Source organism: Chiroxiphia lanceolata, chromosome Z (genome assembly GCF_009829145.1).
Source record: "Chiroxiphia lanceolata isolate bChiLan1 chromosome Z, bChiLan1.pri, whole genome shotgun sequence".
NCBI lineage: Eukaryota > Metazoa > Chordata > Aves > Passeriformes > Pipridae > Chiroxiphia > Chiroxiphia lanceolata.
This window is the reverse complement of record NC_045671.1, coordinates 35,484,905-35,504,257: the sequence shown is the minus strand read 5'-3', so window position 1 is coordinate 35,504,257 and position 19,353 is coordinate 35,484,905. Positions and strand designations below refer to the sequence as shown.

The 19,353-nt window shown below is 38.8% G+C and overlaps 1 protein-coding gene across 3 annotated transcripts in view; it reads right to left on the bottom strand.

Annotated features, from left to right (window-relative positions):
* The window catches only part of TLE4 (TLE family member 4, transcriptional corepressor), a 100,362-nt gene that overhangs the window by 55,512 nt on the left and 25,497 nt on the right, over positions 1-19,353 (bottom strand). For 2 of the 3 annotated variants that reach the window (XM_032676628.1, XM_032676629.1), the window contains exons 5-6: positions 14,245-14,307; positions 6,301-6,375 (exon numbers count right to left, since the gene is read on the bottom strand). In XM_032676628.1, the coding sequence (XP_032532519.1) occupies positions 6,301-6,375; positions 14,245-14,307 (138 nt within the window). The remainder of the gene's footprint in view (positions 1-6,300; positions 6,376-14,244; positions 14,308-19,353) is intronic. The other variant, XM_032676630.1, reaches the window with a different exon arrangement.

Genomic DNA, 19,353 nt, shown 5'->3' with positions numbered 1-19,353 from the left:
CTGTAATTAAGACTGAAGATACAAGAACTACCCACATACCTGAAGAAATGCAAACACTTAACTGATCCACTGTAGAGAGTCCTGGTCCTCATTCACAGCTCTAGGCAGCAGCCTACCAAGTGGGGTTGGGAAAAAGTCTAGATGGCAAACATACAACCTTGTTAAGGGGTGATATCAGAACTCTTGTGTTATGAAACCAGGACACAGTAACAACTGTCTTTTGGCTATACTGTACAGTAAGGGTACCCATTTAAATGGATGGCATCTCCCCTTAGTACATAAACCTTGCTAATTTTGCAATGAAACACGTCTGCAAAACCCCTGCCTTCACAATACTTTAAAATCAGACACACTTCTTTTTTTACAAAGCACTGGTATAAGGCCATCACTGAAGGTAATATATGGCATATAAAAGACCAATATGGAGCACAGTACATCTGTATTTGGTTGGCAACACCTTCCATATATGGGAGTACAGGCCACATCAGCAAGTGTTTTCTCCTTTCTACTGTATGTGAAGTAAAAGCATACAAAAATAAGTCATAAATAAAATACTGCAAATGTTCATGCTGTAGAACATCACAAAAATTTTCCATGGGACTCCTCATATCTGCACTGATTAATCCTAATGAAAAAAAAAAAAGATACAGTGATCACATAGCTTTGGTACCAGGGTTTGCAAAACCTTGAGAAACATGGAAGCAAAAGCCAGCTCTCCTGCCTGATCAGATACAGTGTGTGAGCTGTAACATTCATGTCATATGCACGTACTTAAGCATAAGGAGCGAGGCCTCTGGCACCAGCATACTGGTAGTTAGATGTTACTAAGTGGTCAGCACTTCACACTGCAATGTTACTGACTGCTCATATAGTAATAGATAATATAAATTCAGTAGCTACCATAGCTATTGAAGGTAGGTGAAAAAGCAAAAAACCAGAGTCAGCCCATTCTACGAGTAGCAACAGTATTTAAAATCCATCCTCAGAATGTTTTTTCAGTAAATATGGTACCTGAAAACTATTTACATTCTAATTAATTCCCCTGGAAATCTCTAAAAAACTCCTGTGCCTCATTTCAGCTTCTTTAAATCAAGATAATGCTGCATATGGGAGAGATTTATTTAAATGAGGCCTCACCTTCAAGGCACTCTCTGAAGCCGGCACATCGGAATAAGACAACAAATCCCTCCAAAACAGCTCTTTACACCCAAAAAACAGGGTGTCTTTAACTTAGCCAGACTTCAGGTGAATAACTCAAAACCAAAAATGCTCATCCAAAAGGCACCTACAGTTCCTTCTACAATTCAATATCAGGCACTAGGCAGGATCGAAAAAAAAATTGCAGAACCACATCACCACACACTCTCAATATACAATCAGCAAACAAGTAATTAAATGGGGAGCAACGAATTTCAGCATTTTGTTAGGGTACACAAATCATCATGGCTGGGCTTCGCGAACGAAGATTTGGGAAGGCTCTATCCGCATTTGCTACAGGTACATTGGTGACTTATGAGGTCAGTACGAGACAGACATATCAAGGGTACACAAATAAACACAACTCAAAGCACATACCTATTAAGTCAACCTCTTCTGCCACCTTCCCACTGTAACAACCTGTGTACAATATACAGCAGGTCACCAACTTGTCTAAAGATTTAAGCTTCAACCACTGCTTAACACACCTTTAAACAAGCAATACAGAAGGGCTGGAGAGACAAGAGACTGTTGTCCCCATGCTTGTTTTATTGCACTTCCCCACCTTCCCTGCCACTATTGTTCCTGAATGCACACACTGGGCAGGAATGACTTTTCCATTCAAACTGCCTGCGTCGGTTCAAACAGAAAACCCTCAATCCTCCTTACAGCACAAGCACACACATAAGCCAGAAACAATCCACCCTCTCTGTGAGGAGCAGGAGATGCCTCTGCACGTTAAGCACCAATGTAAAGAAGAAGTGCCTCAGTATCTGGCATCTGGAACCCCAGACAACTGGCACCACAGCAATGACGGCTGGCACTGATACCAAATTTTCATTTCAAGTTGTGTGCACTGCACTGCTTTCAAAGCTTTCCGTGTTTGCTATGCAATGCTGCTATATAGTTGTAAAATGACCACTCACTTGAAAACAACCAAACAACCAAAAATTACAAACCTTTTGAGATGGGTCAAACAAGCACCTTGGCCTCAAATACAGGGTAGAAATTGTGACAAGCAGTGTATTTAAGAAGGAACATTACAGCTTGGTAATTATATAAGACAAGGCAGAAGGAGTCCCTTCTTCCAGTAACTGACATTTGCTATTTTTTTTAAAGAAGATAACAAAAGTGGCATAATAAAACAAAATGCTTAAAAATTAAACCAAATCCATCCTTTTTTTTCTTCAGATGTACAGAATGGTAAAGAAAAAAATTATTTCAATCATTTCCTTAGTAATACAAGTAATGTTTAAATAGATTTAATAGTGCTGCTCCAAACCAATGAATTATGAGTTTAAAACCTATTAAAATGTAATGTTTTTTTCCTGAGCTGAGGAGAGAGAGATTTAAATTCACTGAATTTTAATATTTCAGCTTGAGCTGCAGGAGGTAGAGAAAGTCCAAATGAACTATTCCATCAGCACCATTCAAGCATGAACATTTTAATCAGTTTTACTTCCTTGGAGTTCTCCAACACAGTTTACGCTGTCATTCTGAAAGCACTTAACACAGAGGGTGTGAAAAACCACCAAGGCTTGTTATTGCCTTCACAATTGATGGCAAATAATTTTGCAGACTTCCTATCATTAAAATGTCACTGCTAAAAATTGAGGTTCAGCATTTCTTGTGCTAAACTGCATTTTCTTTCAACACCATCACATATCTGTTCTTCAGTTTTTGGTGTATTTATCTTTTTTCAAGTGATAAACAAGCATACAAGCAGTAGCCTTTATTTCTCCCTTACTCCCCAACTGCAGCTGAAAAATTACTACTTTAAACAGCAGGAAAAAAAACAATACTCTGATAAAATTCTTAAAAAGTTACAAGTTAATTCCCTGGTTCCCTCATTAAAATGTAACCACACTCACACAGCGTGTTTCAATTGTATTGTATAATGGATTAAAAAAAACAAACCCCAACATTTTAAGAAAGTTAGACAACTCAATTTATTAATTGAGGAAATGAAAACATCATTCCTAATTAGATTATATTGCTGACTTAAGGCTATGATTCATGTGTTGTTCTAACAGTGCGATCTTGCAGATTCCAATGTAAAAACACGGCAGCTTTGACACATGACAAGATCAACTGGATACATCACATGGCTCATCCTGGCACACCCAGCCTGGGAAGCAGCTCTGGATGTGCACTTCCAATGGCCCCAAGCAAGAACGCTACACCACACCATCCATGGCAAACACCAGATGCAGAGTCTGTATGCCTGCAGATTTACAGTCCTCCTGCAGCATGCTTATGATATACACAGTTTTGATTTAGTTTTTCTCACTGAATCTCTCCAGGAGATGATAGATGATATCTAACTTGTTTGAGCCCGTCAACAATTTTCAACTGAACATGACCTGTGAAAGAAGTCATTATAACTGTGTTTCATTCCATTAAACATAACTAGTTTATTGTCAGAAGAACAAGCAGCCTCTCCAGATTCTGGGTTCACATCAGTATTTTGCATTTAAACTGCATGGATCAGTGATTTGGTTCATTTACCAATGAAGATAGAATAATATTGCAAAGTTAAAAGGTGCTTCATCAGATTCCATTAAATTAGAGCACATTCATACAAAAATATATGTGTGTGTGAAACATAAAGAGAGACGTGATCCGTGCACGTTTGATTCTCTTCTTGTGGCATATTCCATTGTGGTAGAATCCATTTTAAAATGACACCCAGGGTTGCTCTGTGCGAATTGAAGGAGTTTAGCATGAGTGAGGTGAACTGAACAGGACTCACTCAAAGCACAGAGAAACTTAAGCTACAGTTGTATTTCAAACATTCAAACACTGCTTCCGTCTTTGTCTGATACACAGTTCAATGGGTTAAACATACTTTGGAAGTTTTTCTAGTACCACAGCGTTAAAAGAACACAAACTGCCAGAATTACCAAACAGCAAAATTATTTAAGACAATCTAATCAGATATATATAAAAGGCATAATTTCTAATTACATTATTTGTTTTATTTTTATGGGTATTCACTTCACAAAGTATGACAAGCCTTTTTAGTCCCATGTTACATTTTCAGACTTTAAATCTCTCTAATCTCTCTTATTGTGGATACTCATCCAACACAAACTTGATAACTGTCTTTCCTATTTATTCCATTTTTAAAAATGAATATTTCAAAGATTGCATGAGATTACTTCTCCTTAAATGTGAGGAACACAAAAATTGCAGTCCATATTGCTCCTGTTTCTGTAAAACTAAAGAGAGGGACGCACAGCATTTGCTAAGTCAACATAAAACTTAGGAGTGAAAAAAGGCAGTAGAGCAAGGTAAAAATCAGTCCTGTGAGGACACGAGGGCTGTCTAATTTTAACGCACAAATCCAAAATTCTGATAGTTTAAAAAACTTTGAAGCAATAGAATTTTAGTTGACATGAAGAGATAAATTCAGACAGCAGGAAACAAGAGAAAATTTACTTCTGTCTGGTGGAGGGAAGACCAACAGAAGCTATTGCCAGGCTCCCAGACAAGTGTCTAGTCTGTTTATATTTATTCTGCATGGTTTAGCGGTTCATGAAAGCAGGATAAACTTAAATAAGGAGTGCAATAGCCAGTATCTGTAACATCACACATTCTACATGGACGTATACACACATGCTATATATGCACATGCAGCACACACGTATAAAAGCTTCTTTAACTAAGAAGCCAACCTTCAGCTACTTACTTTATGCAAAGAATGTTAATAGAAGGCAATATTTCTGGTTAGGTAATGAAAACTAATTGGGAAATTATTCACTTCCCACTCTTCCCACAGGAGTGTAAAAGACATACAACAAATGTTATTCATGATTCTACACGGCGCGCTCTGATTCACCCCCTTTTTTCTAACGGGCACTTCAGAGGAAATAAAGGTTACTTTTTTCCATTTATAATTTCTAATTGACTACCAATGTTTTCTTGTGGTCAGAGATACAAAACAAAGTTAGAAATAGCCTAGTAAAAACAAGCTACAGTCAGATCCTTGCTCTATACTACTGTCACCAATGATGAGAAAGGCCCGATTTCCTTGTTAAAAGATGGAGGTGTAACTGAAGCAATATCTTCAGATTGATTATTCTGCGACCCTTATGCACATCTTCACTCAGCAATTTGAATTTTAATGAAAGTAAATGGAATAATTAGAATTTCAAAGTGTGTTTGATACACTGAATAAAAAAAAAGGAAAATACTTCTCTGGATAATCCGTACACAAAAGAAAAAGCATTTGGGCGGGTGTAGAAGAAAAGAAGTACAGTTGTGTCTTCACCAGAATAACTTAAACAACTGCTTGCACCACCTGCATAATTATACATGAGTATAATGTGCTATTAAACTATGACTTCTCAACTTTTTTTTATGTAGTGTGAACAGCCATGGCTTTTGTTGTTATGTCTGTCCTCTCCAGTTGTAAAATATAAACACTGTGGCTGCCCACACCCATAAAATCTCTATACTGGGCTAATACCACTGGTAGTAAAGCTTTTACAAAAGGGGCTCCACACGCTCATACTTTTAGATGACTGTAGGGCACCTATAAGCACACTATTGATGAGTTGTTCTGCTATGGACTTTGGTTATTTCTTTGGGTGTTTTGGTTTTGGTGTTTTGGGGTTTTTTCTGCTTGGTTGATTGTTCTATTTGTTTTTTAAAGTAACAGCTATTTTTTAATTTAAAAATGAAAAGTGTGATGAATATTCAGAGTCTTGAGCCAACACCCAGAAAAGGATGTGGGCAGGAGGGATGGGAAAAACAGTATGTCATATGAAGTCCTTCTGTTACTGTGGCTGCAGAAGCAGACCGGTAGGTGGTATGCAAAGGAAGCAATGTTACTTAAAAAGGACAAAACCAAACAAAACCTCAAAAAAATAGATACAATAATAGATACAATACAGACATTAATTAGCCCATTAGTCCTTTTGGCACAGTGCAAGGCAAAGTTTTCAGACAGTAACCAGATTTTATGAAGATTAAGCTACTGAACTTCACCACTGCCCACACTTTTTGCCCATCTGATGGAAATGAGTTCATGAAAGGGAGAAAAAAAAAATAAAAGCTATTTACAAATACTGTCAGAGCTAAAATGAAAAGACCACGTACCCCAATGATTGCGTTCAGTTCTGCCATGGTCACTTGTTTGGCACGCTCCACAGCCTGCACCACTTGTTGCTGGTGCTATAAATGAAGATCAGAAACAGAATAAAATTATTTGTTTTCTAAATTACTAAGCACAGATTCTTCCTTTTATTGTTTTTATTTGCTTTTCCAACACATGCAGGTCTGACATAACTGTTCTCTAACAGACAGTCAAATTGCGTGTTGATCTGCAAAAATGTACAGGTAAGGGGAGGATGTTTATTTTTATGCCATTACATGCTAAGAATTACAGCTTTGCTTCCCAAAAAGCTATTTTACAACCTAGCTAATGGAAACTGTCTTCTTTTTTGCTCTTCAGCACAATGTGCTCTTGCATTTATATGCCAACTTCAAATGTAAGCCAGTTTCCTTACAGCCACAGAAACTTTCTGAATTTTTTAAAAAAGTATTCTGAAAAAGAAAGGTATATATTTTCAACAAGCATATGGCACTCACACTACTGAAAAATGTGCAGATTCTCCTCCTAGGTACATTTCAAACCATTTCAACCATAGGAAAGAGATCTAAAATGCCATTCACAAATCTGTCAAATATGTGAAAGAGAACTAATTATTTCAATCTCCAACATATAAATTTTAGTAGCTTTAAAAAGTCCATCAAAAACACATGGTCTAATTAACAACATAGTTTACAAGCTTCAGTGGTTATATTATCTCAGTTTGAGCGATACTGTATCACTCAGTATGCTGTATGCTGATATTTACTTGAAGACAACTACTACAAATAAAATAAGGTCCTCATTTTTGAAGCAGATCCATGCCTGTTCAGATCTCCACCAGTGGCAAATTAACCTTCACAGGCAGCCTCACGGAATCAGGATGATGCAGAACAAATAGGTGCAAGGACAGGTCAGGGAGAACAGCAAGCAGATTGTGTGATCTGCACTGGGAGTGAGACGTCTTTGATTTATAGCCATAGGTTGAACCAAAAAGGAGGGAGATCCTGTCTATCTGGAGAGTTGCTAAAACCATAACAATGAATCCTCAGCTTTGTACCAAAATCAACATCTAGGTGTTTTTTATCACAAAGTTGAAGGAAAAGGTCTCTTTAAAGACTCAAGTCTGCCACCCCATGGCTGTGTATATGGGCAGAATGGAGCCAAGGTAGAGACCATCCAACACCTCCTCCTGTGTATCCTTATCAGGAGCAAAAAGCTGCACAAAATAAGGCGGGGACCCAAATCCCCAAGATCACCTCCAAAACAAGAGTTAGGTGAAGAGCATCAAAAGCACTCCCCAGGGAACACCCTAAGCCCCACTGCGAGAGGGTGCCATAAAGAAGGGCACTGCTACATCAGGGGCTTGGAGGACTCAGATTTCACAATTCTCAGTGCAACACATAAACGAAAATGGCATTTTCACTTATAAACTGTCTCCCATAAACGCCTTCAGGGCAAGGAAAACCAAACATATAAATCCACCCACCCATAACTGTCTTGGTTTGGGCCAGGACAGAGCTAATTTTTCACAATAGCCATGAGGGGTGGAGCCTGGACCCATGTAGGCAGATCTCAGTTGTTATTCTGTACCATCTCATGTCCTCACTGGGGGTGGAAGTTTCTGGGAGAAAAAGTAGGAGTGGCTTGTGGTCGGAAAAAGTGTGGTGGTCAGATGGTCTGTCCACTATTGTTTTCATTGTCCTGGGCTACATGAGCATTTTTGCTTGTATATTACCATCTCTTTGTACATTTTTGTTATTAGTATTGTTGCCGTTACTGATCGCTTTCTTACCTCATTGCTGTTTCGAGTAATTGTTCTTATTTCAACCAATAATCGCTGTCTTCTGTCTCCCACAGTGGGGCAGGGAGGGACAGGAGAGGGAAGAAGAGGGGAGCAGCTTATGGTTTTCTTTTTACTGGGAGTACTAAATTATGGAGTAGCATTCCTAAGCCATGACACTGTAAGAAATGCTGACCTCAACTATGAAAAATGGAACAATGCAAATAATGGAGGCAATTTAGAAACACTCCTAGAAAGACTAAAATGGATTTAAGGTTTGTTTGTTTTTAAGCAAGGAAGAATTAAATGAAGGACAAACAAACAAATAAGCAAAGGAAACAGAATCACAGCAGTTTCCTTTAGAGTTCTGTAAAACTACAGTGCCAATGTAAACCAAATTCGCCACTTATAAGAAGACAACATAAAGACTAAAAAGTAGGCTGAAAGTGAGCAAACATGTTCTTGGCATTCACGGGGGGGAAAAAATAATGCAGTGTATCAGTACCACAGATAACCAAAAAAAAAGAAAATCATGATGCTCCAGCCTCGAGTTCCTGACAATGTGGTTTCATCTCCAGACCATCACTTGTTAAGGACAGGTACAGCTTTCATTGATCATATAGCTGAAAGCCCTATACATGTCAACAGGGTAATCAAAAAAATTATACCATCATTTTCTGGTGGAGATGATTCATGCCCAAAATGGGTCATGGAATTTTTCATCAAGTAATCAAAAAATGCAAAACAAAAAAGAGTTTTAAAAATATTCAGGGGTTTTTTTTAATAAAATCATTAACTGGGATGTTTACAGTCATCTTGTCTTTCCTACCATTTCCTAGGCAATGATTTTTGCACTGAGGTACAGAAAGCTCTAGCACATGAGTGTTCTCTTCCAACACCCATTTACTTAAATCCTGTTCCCAGGGCAACAGGCAGGGGAAAAAAAAACTTCCAAGGGACATACAAAAAGCTGACCTAAAATCACTAAAATTATTGCAGAAATTACTCCAATTTGCATCCAGGATTTGGAAAATAAGTCAACTCCACAAGAGTTGGAATGTTTTCTGTTCCCTTATAGCAAACACAGAAAGAATGGCTCTCAGAAGAATTTGGAAAAAATATTATTTCATTCTTAGGTGAGAGGAAGAGAAGGTGAAGGGTTATACCACCATAATATCACTTTCAGATTTCTGCTGGAGCAGCCACAGAAGGCATCTTTCGTTGATTCTAATAGTTTGGGATCAAGCCTTCACAGACAGGAGAAAACCCAAGGGCCTAGTAACACTGAACCTAAATTAGGTAGAGACAATTAAAACTCTCCTATTGCTACCTGCTTTAACATTGATTTAATCTTCAGTGGTGTTGTATGCAAAAGACTGGAAATAGATGGCCTGTAATTAGCCCCTCCATCACTTCCACCTCACTGCAGCAACAGAGCAGACTCCTGATTAGCTCCCTAAAACCCCATGGGGGGCCCGCCCCAAGTGACCCTGGGGCTATTTTGAGTTACAAGCACAAACCACGCATTCCAGTGGATAAAGGCACAGGAAAGTCCATGGAAGGTTGGAAGAGCTGCATCGTCTGCTCACAGCCTTTCTGAAACTGGGGCGGGCTGGTGGCTCTGTGTTACCAGCCATGGCTCCAGTAATGGGTGGGGATCTCTCCCTGCAGAGAAGGAGCCCAACAGGGCTCCAGGGACCCACTGCAACCCAAAACCAAGGTGAAGGGCAGGGAGCCCAGGGGCCAGTTGAGCAATCGAAAGCCTTCCCCGGCCAGCAAGCAGCATTATGTTGAAACCAAGCATATATATTAGCCTGCCCATTAAGCGATCATGTAGCTATTTACAGCCAAGTAAAAACAGCAACAACAAAAAAGGGTTACTTTTTTTCCCAATCAAGTATAGACACAGAGTTGCAACTTTCACACACATCTAATGCTAGCCTTCCTCTGTTCACACAAGCAAATGACAGACCTGGCTTTTTTCAGTTACGAGAAAATAGTATTTTGCACTGCATTTAACAGGCCAGAGTGATGAGCTCAATACCCTGCCTCACGTGTCACCCAGACTAGTACTGTTTCTCCTTTCTAACTTCTCTTTTCTCTTCTCCCCTCTTTGCTTTCTGTAACGACTGATGTGTCTGCACTTGCCTTGTGCTGGAAAACCACCTCCTTTCAGTCTCACAGTGGGTAGCAACAGCTACAGAGACCACAAGAAGCATGTAGGCTTTTTCACCATCACACTGTCTCACCACAGTCATCACCTAGCCCTGGCTCATACACAGGCACTGCAGCATGGGGGAAAATATCCAAGCTTTTTATGCCATGTCAGAGTTTCCCCAACTCCCAGTGACAGGTGAGCTGTGCTGGCAGCAACTGAGCACCAAAATCCCCCAAGTATGCACATACCAACACTGGTGTTAAGAACACCTAATTACAGCCTGTCCTCAGCGCTGCTATCAACATCCAAAGCAAAACTTACTGAACAATACACTTTGAAGAATCAAACAGGTTTTGCTATGCTTTATTCAGATTATTTTGCTGTTCTGTTATCTCTTTAGAGGAAGTACAGGTCTTGCTTAAGAACTGCAGCACTACCCTTCTGAAAAGCCTGATCTAGAGACAGCATAATGGAACAAGGCCGTGCCAAAAATGCTAGTGAGAACTGAGGAGCAAATACACATTTTCTGTGGAGTACAGCACACACTTTGAATTCTAAAAGGGATAAGCTGGGTCACTGCATCCAGGCACCATAACTCAGACAAGATATAATAACCACTTTACAAAAATGTAAGAACATTATTAGCAATATATGCCTAAATTGCTAATGAGATGCCTTCCATGGCAGGAGGATTACAAATCTCTGACAATTTCCTTGTACTTACTATCTAAACTCTAGTCTGTGGCAAGTTTAAGATGGAGGCAAATAATTTTGTCTTCTCAGCATCTTACATCTCAAAACAAAACCTACTTCTTTTTGAACAGCACATAAGAACTCCTGCTCTGCTTCTGTATAATGGATCTCACACTCCTCATCCAAATTTACTGAACTTTAGAAGCACCTCTAGGGAAAGTATGTACAAAGAACAGCAAGCACATTATGAACCACATCAATCTCATAAAAGGAAAATAATCAACTAATATTATGTTTTAAAGAAGACAACTGCATGCAGCATTTCCTTTTGATGTTTGTTTGCATGTATGCATGCCAGCGCCTGGCACTGTATTGTACTGCTAAGTATATTTGGCCACCTTAATGTGCACAGGAAACTGAAGATCCCTGTTAAAAAATAACCCATCTAGCTTATTATTAGCTACTTCACTGGCAGCTGAAAGGGAAAGTGCACCTTCCAAGAATAGTTTATTAGAGCCTTCTCCAGCCTACGTAATTCTTACATTGTGCCAAGGAAGTTGACAGGGATCAATACTATGAACATTTATCTGGCTTCTTAAACAGCTTTTGCAGGTTGTGCTGAGCTCCAGGTTGCCACAACTACAGTGCTAGCTGTACATCAGCCAGCTTGTGTGTGTCTCATGAATATAAACACAGGCAATACTTACTGAAAAGAAGATAACTGCGATATATGAGTATCTCCAGACACATTGAACAAATACCACTATCCAGCACATGAGGTTGTTCAGCACTTGACAGCTCACAATAATTGCCACAGGTTGCAAGCAGCCACACATAGCACCTTGAGCAGACAGGAACCAGCCCCACCTTGAAAGTCACAGGGTGAAGTGTCACACTCTGCTGCAGCTGGTAAATTCAGTTGAGAAATGTAAATTAGCAGAGGCACTGTCTATGGCTTCAGACACAAAATTAATTGCATCTTACTGGCTAGATCATTCAATAATGTGAGCCATTTATACCAGCTGCAGCAGATCATAACTAAGTTAAATGAGTGACAACCTCCAAGTATTTACCTACATCCTTAAAGGCATCCTTTTCACCTTATGCAATAGGAACTATTTTGAGTACTCTGGTACCTCATAACATCACTACAGATGGAAAATTACTGTTGCAACACAGGAAGCCCAAAACCACAGCAGAAATCAAACACGCATCGCCCCTGAGGTCCATCTCATCTCTCGACCACAAAGTCACTCTTTCTTATCAAAATGAGAAGCTTGTATTTCTTGGTGCTGTTTTTTACAGTCTGTCTAAGGTGGGGTCAATATAAAAACAAGGTACCACTTGACTGCATATTTAGGCAGGTTAGGAACTTTGTTTTCAATATATGCTTAGACAACTTACAGCACGGTAAAACTGACTGAAGCCTGAAGATTTTACTGTATACTTTACTGGATTTATCCCTGAAACAAAGCAGACAGTAGTACACAGTAGGGTGATGTATTATAATTGCATCCTATTCTCAAGATCTCTAGTGATTTTGCCCACAATTTCTTACTTTTAAGTGAGTTATCACAAGCCATTGATTCCTTAGAAAGTTAACAAGCAATAAGACAAGTTAACCTGGTGCTATTATGAGGCAAAAATGTTGCCATCAGTGCATGCAACCACTGTATTTTGTTCATTTTTCCCTCAGGCACAATACAAAGGAGCCTGATCACATTTTTCAGCCACTATTCCACAATTAGACTGTATGTAAAATGCATGAACAGCAAAAGCATGCTGCATTCAATCCTCAATTAATCTAGATGATGAAATAAAGAGAATTCCATTAAGACACTCACTTTCTAAAGACACAAATCAGTCAGAAACCAAGACTAACAGAATACTCGAATCTGGTTCTCTTTTGACACTCAGCATATGCCAATATAGACTGATTTAAATATGACCTACTAACATTGGTCAAACAACTACCAAGATTTTCCCAAGCCCAACATGAAAACTGTCACTATCAACTGCACTGTCAAGACACAAGAAACTGTGTAACTACATGAATAGAGATTCTGAAGCAGTCAAAGAGCAAAACAGATACTTGTTTCAGATCCATGTAGAACTTGAATTCTGGTCCCCCAGCAATATAGCTGGAACATTACATATCATTTAATTTCCACAAATCCATCTTAATAAGCAGAGAGTACAGTGGCAGTCCTGAACACTGTCAGGTTCTACTTTTGATAGCATTATTCTCATTTGAAATACACACAGATACAAACACGTGCACACATGCAGCGCATTAGCTGCACACAGCTTCGTTTGCAGCAGGTTGAGCAGCTCTCTTGAAAAGCAATGGCATTTTATGGAACAGCTGAAAAGGTAGCAGAAATAGTTGCATCATATTCTCAGACATGATGTTTTACAGATGTAATGCACAAAAATACGCCTTCCAGCTTTGTCTTCCCAGCTACAGATCGTACGATTGAAATGAAACCATGTGCTAAATAGATGCATGCCAACTTGCACCAGCAGACCCCAGTTTCCAGTTCCTTTCCTCCAGCAGGGTGGACAGGGGAAGCCATTATCCAACCAAAGTCTCCTTTAATGAGCCGTACCTTCCTTTTACTTCACACATGCCAGTTGCTCCAAAGCTCTCTCATTAGCTCCCACCAACTCCCCCAAAGCCCAGTGCTCCCCAATATCTACAATGCACTCACAATAATACCAGTCAAATACCAATCCTAATTTGGGAAAAATTAGTGCTTAGAGAAATTAGCTCACAGCAAGTTTCAATCTTCTGTTTATATTCCCCAAATACACAAAAAACCATAAAAGTATTTAAGCTAGTAAGTAATCTGGGGGATGCAGAGAGAAAAAAGGCAGAAAAAAAGCTGCATTTCTATGCCTACTGTGTTGAACATCACTACTTGTACCAAAATAGAAGTTTCTGCCAAACTTTAATGCTCATTGCCAAGGATATAGCACAAATTATGTCTTTCTACCATTTTTGCAAGCTGTCCTCTGATTTCAGACCCATAAAATCATAATTGCAAGAAAAACTGTACCATATATTAAAGAAAAATATTTAAACAACTAAAATTTTGCTTATTACACTACAACACATTCAATTTCATAAATATATTTAAATAACATTATAATAGGCTTAGGGAAGATAATGAAGTTACAGTGATAACAACACAGTGGAAAGTCATCTGCAAGTGCCAAGAGATTCATAAGGAAACCATGTCAGTGCAAAGTTCCACTTTTGTAACAGATACGATGAGGCAATCATTTACATCAGAAGTGGTACAAATGACTACCTACCTCTTGGGACAGGAAGGGAATGACTTGTGCACATATAGCATTCAGCCTCTTGACAATTTCTGCCTGCAAGTTACAAGAAAAAAGAGGTTCAATTATGTAAATTCTAAAATGCAATTGTCACCCATGAGCACTAAAGAGACATTTTATTTTTTTTCATCTCTGGCAATCCTCTGGCCAGGACATGTTATCAAAATAATAAAAGTATTTGGATATCAATTAAAAAATACTTAGGAAGCTAGTAATTTCTGGCTTAAAAGGTCCTCTTAAAAAACGCTGTTTAGAACAAAGACTAATTAATTTTGATTACACAGTCACAGGTATTTAAAGAACAAAACCTTTAGGACATGTAACAAAAAAGATAAACAAAATTCTGTGTATCAAACTGAACTCTCTCCTACAATGCAAAAGCAAGAATCATTTGCAATCACAGAAACGCTGTTGTAAGCAAAGGGAACAAATAAACCATTTACTGCTAACAGTGCATATCATGAGAACACTAGCATTGTAATATACAACTTCACTAATAATCATTCTACCACATATTTCAGAAAGAGAAACTGCAGTCTTGTATCACACTTATGCTTTTATCAAACCCAAGGTTAACAGCAGACACTTTCATGTTGCAATTGTGATCAGAAATTAATAATATACAATTCTGTATTTTCATGCTGGAGATTAATTCTTATTCTGTGTATTTAATCTGCAAATCTCAATAGACACAGGGAAGATTTGGTGAGATAACACAAGAATTACAGCTCCAAAACCAGAATTTAAGCAACACAGACTTCCCTACAATATATCATAAGTTTCTTATAATAAATTCTAACCAGGACCAATTCCTCATTATACAGTAGGACAGAATGCTCTTCCTCTTGCAAAGTCACTAACCGTATGATGAAGAGATACAAACTTATGCAATTTAGCCTTCCTTCTTTTAACAGCAAACCTTCCAGCCTTTTTGCTATGCTGTCTTTTAAACAGCAAACACTTAGGAAAGAATCTATAGAACAGAAAGGCTCAGAAGTAGCAGTAAAAAAAGCCAGAAGGTCCCATAAAATAAATCTGGGTTCAAGGAATATTATAGTTACACAGCTACTTAACAGACATGGTTTGCAAGAGGTAAGAGTACATATGAAACTAACTCTGCCCCCTTGTGCATACTGTGTGATACATACAAATTACTAAAGCTATTTTGCAAATAAAACAACTTAATTTCTCTGAAATCCATCTAGACTCCCACAGGTTATTTATACAGCAATTTCTATGCTACACTATCCTTGTATCTTCTTACTGGCCTGCGCTGTTTATGCAAGTCCTCATCTTGTTAAAACACTTATGCATTTTAATATACGTTTTAGATTCGTCTACTACCCCTTTTCTATTTATTCACCAACATAGGTACCTTATAGGACATTTCAGAATATGTTCTGTTCACCACAAAGCTAAATTATCTTCAAATTTCAAAGTTCTCTACATACCTATAATACCAGATATCCCACAATGTAAAACTTAAATATTCCTTTAAACAGACAGTGTTCACTATACTAGTTGACATGGAAATTTATGAACTGCTAGTTACACAAAGCAGTACTGGAAGCGACAAGTTGTGTGCATCTAAGCCTCAGCCAGAGAGGCTGCACAATCCAATACAGCATTACTTGAGAAAAAAACATTTTATTACAGAATTTAGACTGTAATACCAGGCACAGTTGTCGAGTACTGGAGCTGTAGTGGTTCAAGCATCATTAATCCAGTAATTTCCAAATTTTGGGTTCCAGCCACACTGCTATTTTTTAAAGGAATCTCCCAAGTGCTTTAAAGTCAAACAGAAAACTACACATTCTGTTCTTCGAGGCTTTTCCATTTGAGCAGAAAATTCCAAAATGCCCCTTGCCTTGGCATAAGCTGAAGCCCCTCTGACCTGCCATTTAACTCACATATATGCCATAGTAAAAAAAGGCACATCACGCTTTTTTTCTGCTGCAAAACAACTCCTCCTATCTACCTTTAAAATGCCCATCACAACCTTACCCACCTTCTGCACAGCTCCTGGGGGGAGCCTCTGGAAAACCGGTCTTCCACCTCAGCCACATTAGCTGGGTACCTTACTGCACTGCTAAGAAAATGAGAACAAAACTGGTTCGAAGTGCCATGCAGGAGCTCAGCATCTAATTTTAAAAGGCTTGAAGATTCATAGATTTTAAGGCCAGAAGGGACTGTTACAATTGTCTTATCTGACCTCCTGGGTAACACAGGCTGTAAAACTTCACTGGCTTCTCCATCAAACCCATAAATTACAGTTCAGCTAGAATATAGCTTAGTCAACAAAAATAATTTTATTCAATTCACTCTAAGGCATTTCTTCTCAGTTAAGGTACTCGACCATAGCTATTTCAAGTTATTTCAGCTATGATGTTTTCCTTTTGATCATTTCCCTCCCCCTTCCCTAACAGAAATATGTCTCTCTTCTACTGCTCTTCTGGCCAAAAAGTGGATGAAACATATTTGCTCAATATTTATACAAAAATACACCTCTGGCAGATTCTGAATCTGGGAAGCGTTAAGTGAAAAAGAGTTTTCCAAAAAGCTGTAAGTAACTGAAAACAGGTGACTGAATATGAACAGTTACACAACTGCAATAAATCTCTTTATATCAATCCCACTGGAGTGCAGAAAAGCGAGTCCTTTCATGCTGTATGCAGGGAAGTGAGCTGATGGAGACAGCACCCAGTACAGCCTAAGGAGAAGAAAAAGAACTTGCTAAAACAGCTTCAAGTGATGTGGAAACATTCCCCAGCAACATTTCTGAGCTAGACAAGGGGCCCACTAGGCCAGTCACAACAAATCCAAGAAGCCCTTGCTATATCAAAGTGCTTACAATTTTTCCTTATTAAAACAGTCTTCGTTTCCCCTAATAGTGAGTGTCCCCAGTTGCATGGTTGTGCGTACATTTTATCACCCTCAACACTCAGGTAGCAAAGAAACAGCCCAACTGAGCAGCAGACTGCAGAGGCACAGCATGACCAAGACAGAGATTGCCTGTCTTTGGAGACCACAGGCAGGCCAAAGGCATGAAGCAAAACACTGTGTACATGCACAAATGATAGGACGGGCATTACACATTCTGTACCAAGGAAAGTCTTGCACCAGACATTTTCACATAGTAAATACGAAGTACAGTCTGTTTTGACACTGCAACTGTTTCTGCAGTTAACTGTGGGAGATAATGCCACAGTAATAGGCTTGATTGTATTCCGCAAAATGTACAAGAGAAAGCAGTTAGCCTCCAGAAGCTAGTTGAGTGGGTTTCTTGCGATGCTGCCCTAAACCCTGAAGGCTTATACTGCTCACACAGGTTAGCATTTCAGTAGACCTATTCCTACTGCCCCTGGTGGGGGCCTGGAAACTCACTCTTCTTTGCATAAGGTACAAACTCCGACACAAAGAAAGACCAACTCCACATTTCTACACTCATACAGGTATTTAAAACCTTACATTTCATAACCAATTTAGGGGCTCTTTTTTCTCTTAGACATCAGGTCAATGGGTTTTTCACGATCAGTTTAACTGGCAGGAGAAGGAAAAAGCATGATTTCATAAAATCAGTCATTCAGTTCCTCACATGAAAAGCCAAAGTTGCCTCAGAAACACGGCTGCTTCCACAATCATCTAATTTTACATCTTTTTTCCCATGGGACTAGGCTTTAGAGAGGCTTCATTTATTTACAGGTCCTTCCACCGGGCTTCAGTTATCAGCCAATAATACTGTGGACACACACACTTCTAATGGCCTATGTTTTGAAACCAAGTCTAATCTGATGGCGCAGCGCCCAAACTCCTTTTCCAGCATAGCCATTAAAGGATGTAGGTTATTGCTGTTGTCACCATTGATATTTGTCATTGTAATGTAATTAGGGCCCTAAAATGATGCATTACAGCCCTTGGCAGAGCTTCTATTAAAATCTTTTCTTCTGTTCACTGAACTGCGACCTGCTTTCTGATGAAGAACAGACAGACAGCTTTAGGGTGAGGAACAGATTCATCAAAGCAGTATTTTCCAGCTCTGGAAATAAAATAAATATGTAAATAAATAAATAAATAAGAGGGCTACCGAAGAAAAAACACAAGGGGAGAGGGGATGGAGGAAAGCAAACAGTACATTTTAATTTCATCTGACCGCTTCAAACTCTGATTGCATCTAACGAATGTTTCTTAGGACAATATATTCCCAGCCTGTGAATTACATGGTTAATCAGGGTTCTGTTCTGCTATGCATCAGCCTATGCCAGCAGCGTAACTTCCAATCACATTTATAGGTTATGTGGGTCATGCATCCTTGAACAACTACATTCACGGATATCCCATGTAAACTGGCACAGATTCTGAAATGTTGTTGCTAGTGTTACTGAATGTTATAATACTATTCAAAGCTTCATGAAAGCTCCTGATAAACAACTGCTAAATTATTGCCTGTGGATACAGTACGATGCTCTGAAATAGCAAAAATGGCACAATAAAAGGGAGACTCTTCATGCCAAAATATAAAAAAAGATAGCTTTTGCTGCCACAGTTTGTCAAATCTGCTAACACACTAAGACACTTCTATTACTACTTTCCCTAAACCAAAAGATGTTTGGTTTTGCACAAAAGCACACAAGTGCAGAACCAGAAAAGATGAAGCAGACTCAGAAACGGAAGACTTGGGCTGGAATTGTCTTTTTACTGATGCAATACAAAGTTGTACTGCGTCCATCCTTTGGGAGAGACCTACAACACAGTATTTTAAAAGTTCTGATCTCTTTTCACAGTTACTTATGTGGCATCATTTTTAAAAAGAGATGATACTTAAATCATTGCGCCAGAATCTGATCCTAGTAAAGGAATGAGAACTTGTATCAGTTAACAGTGCCTCAGTATTATCTCAGGGATACAACACAAGAGTAACAGTTAAGGTCCCCACTTCAGACAACAAAATCTTTTTGATCAAAGCTGATAAGTTAAATGATACTTAATTTCCTAAATACGCCTAAAAATCTGACCCCTTAAGTTCGTAAGTGCCTATAAAGGATTCTGAAAAATGTTCAAAGATAAGTCTATGGACAAGACTAT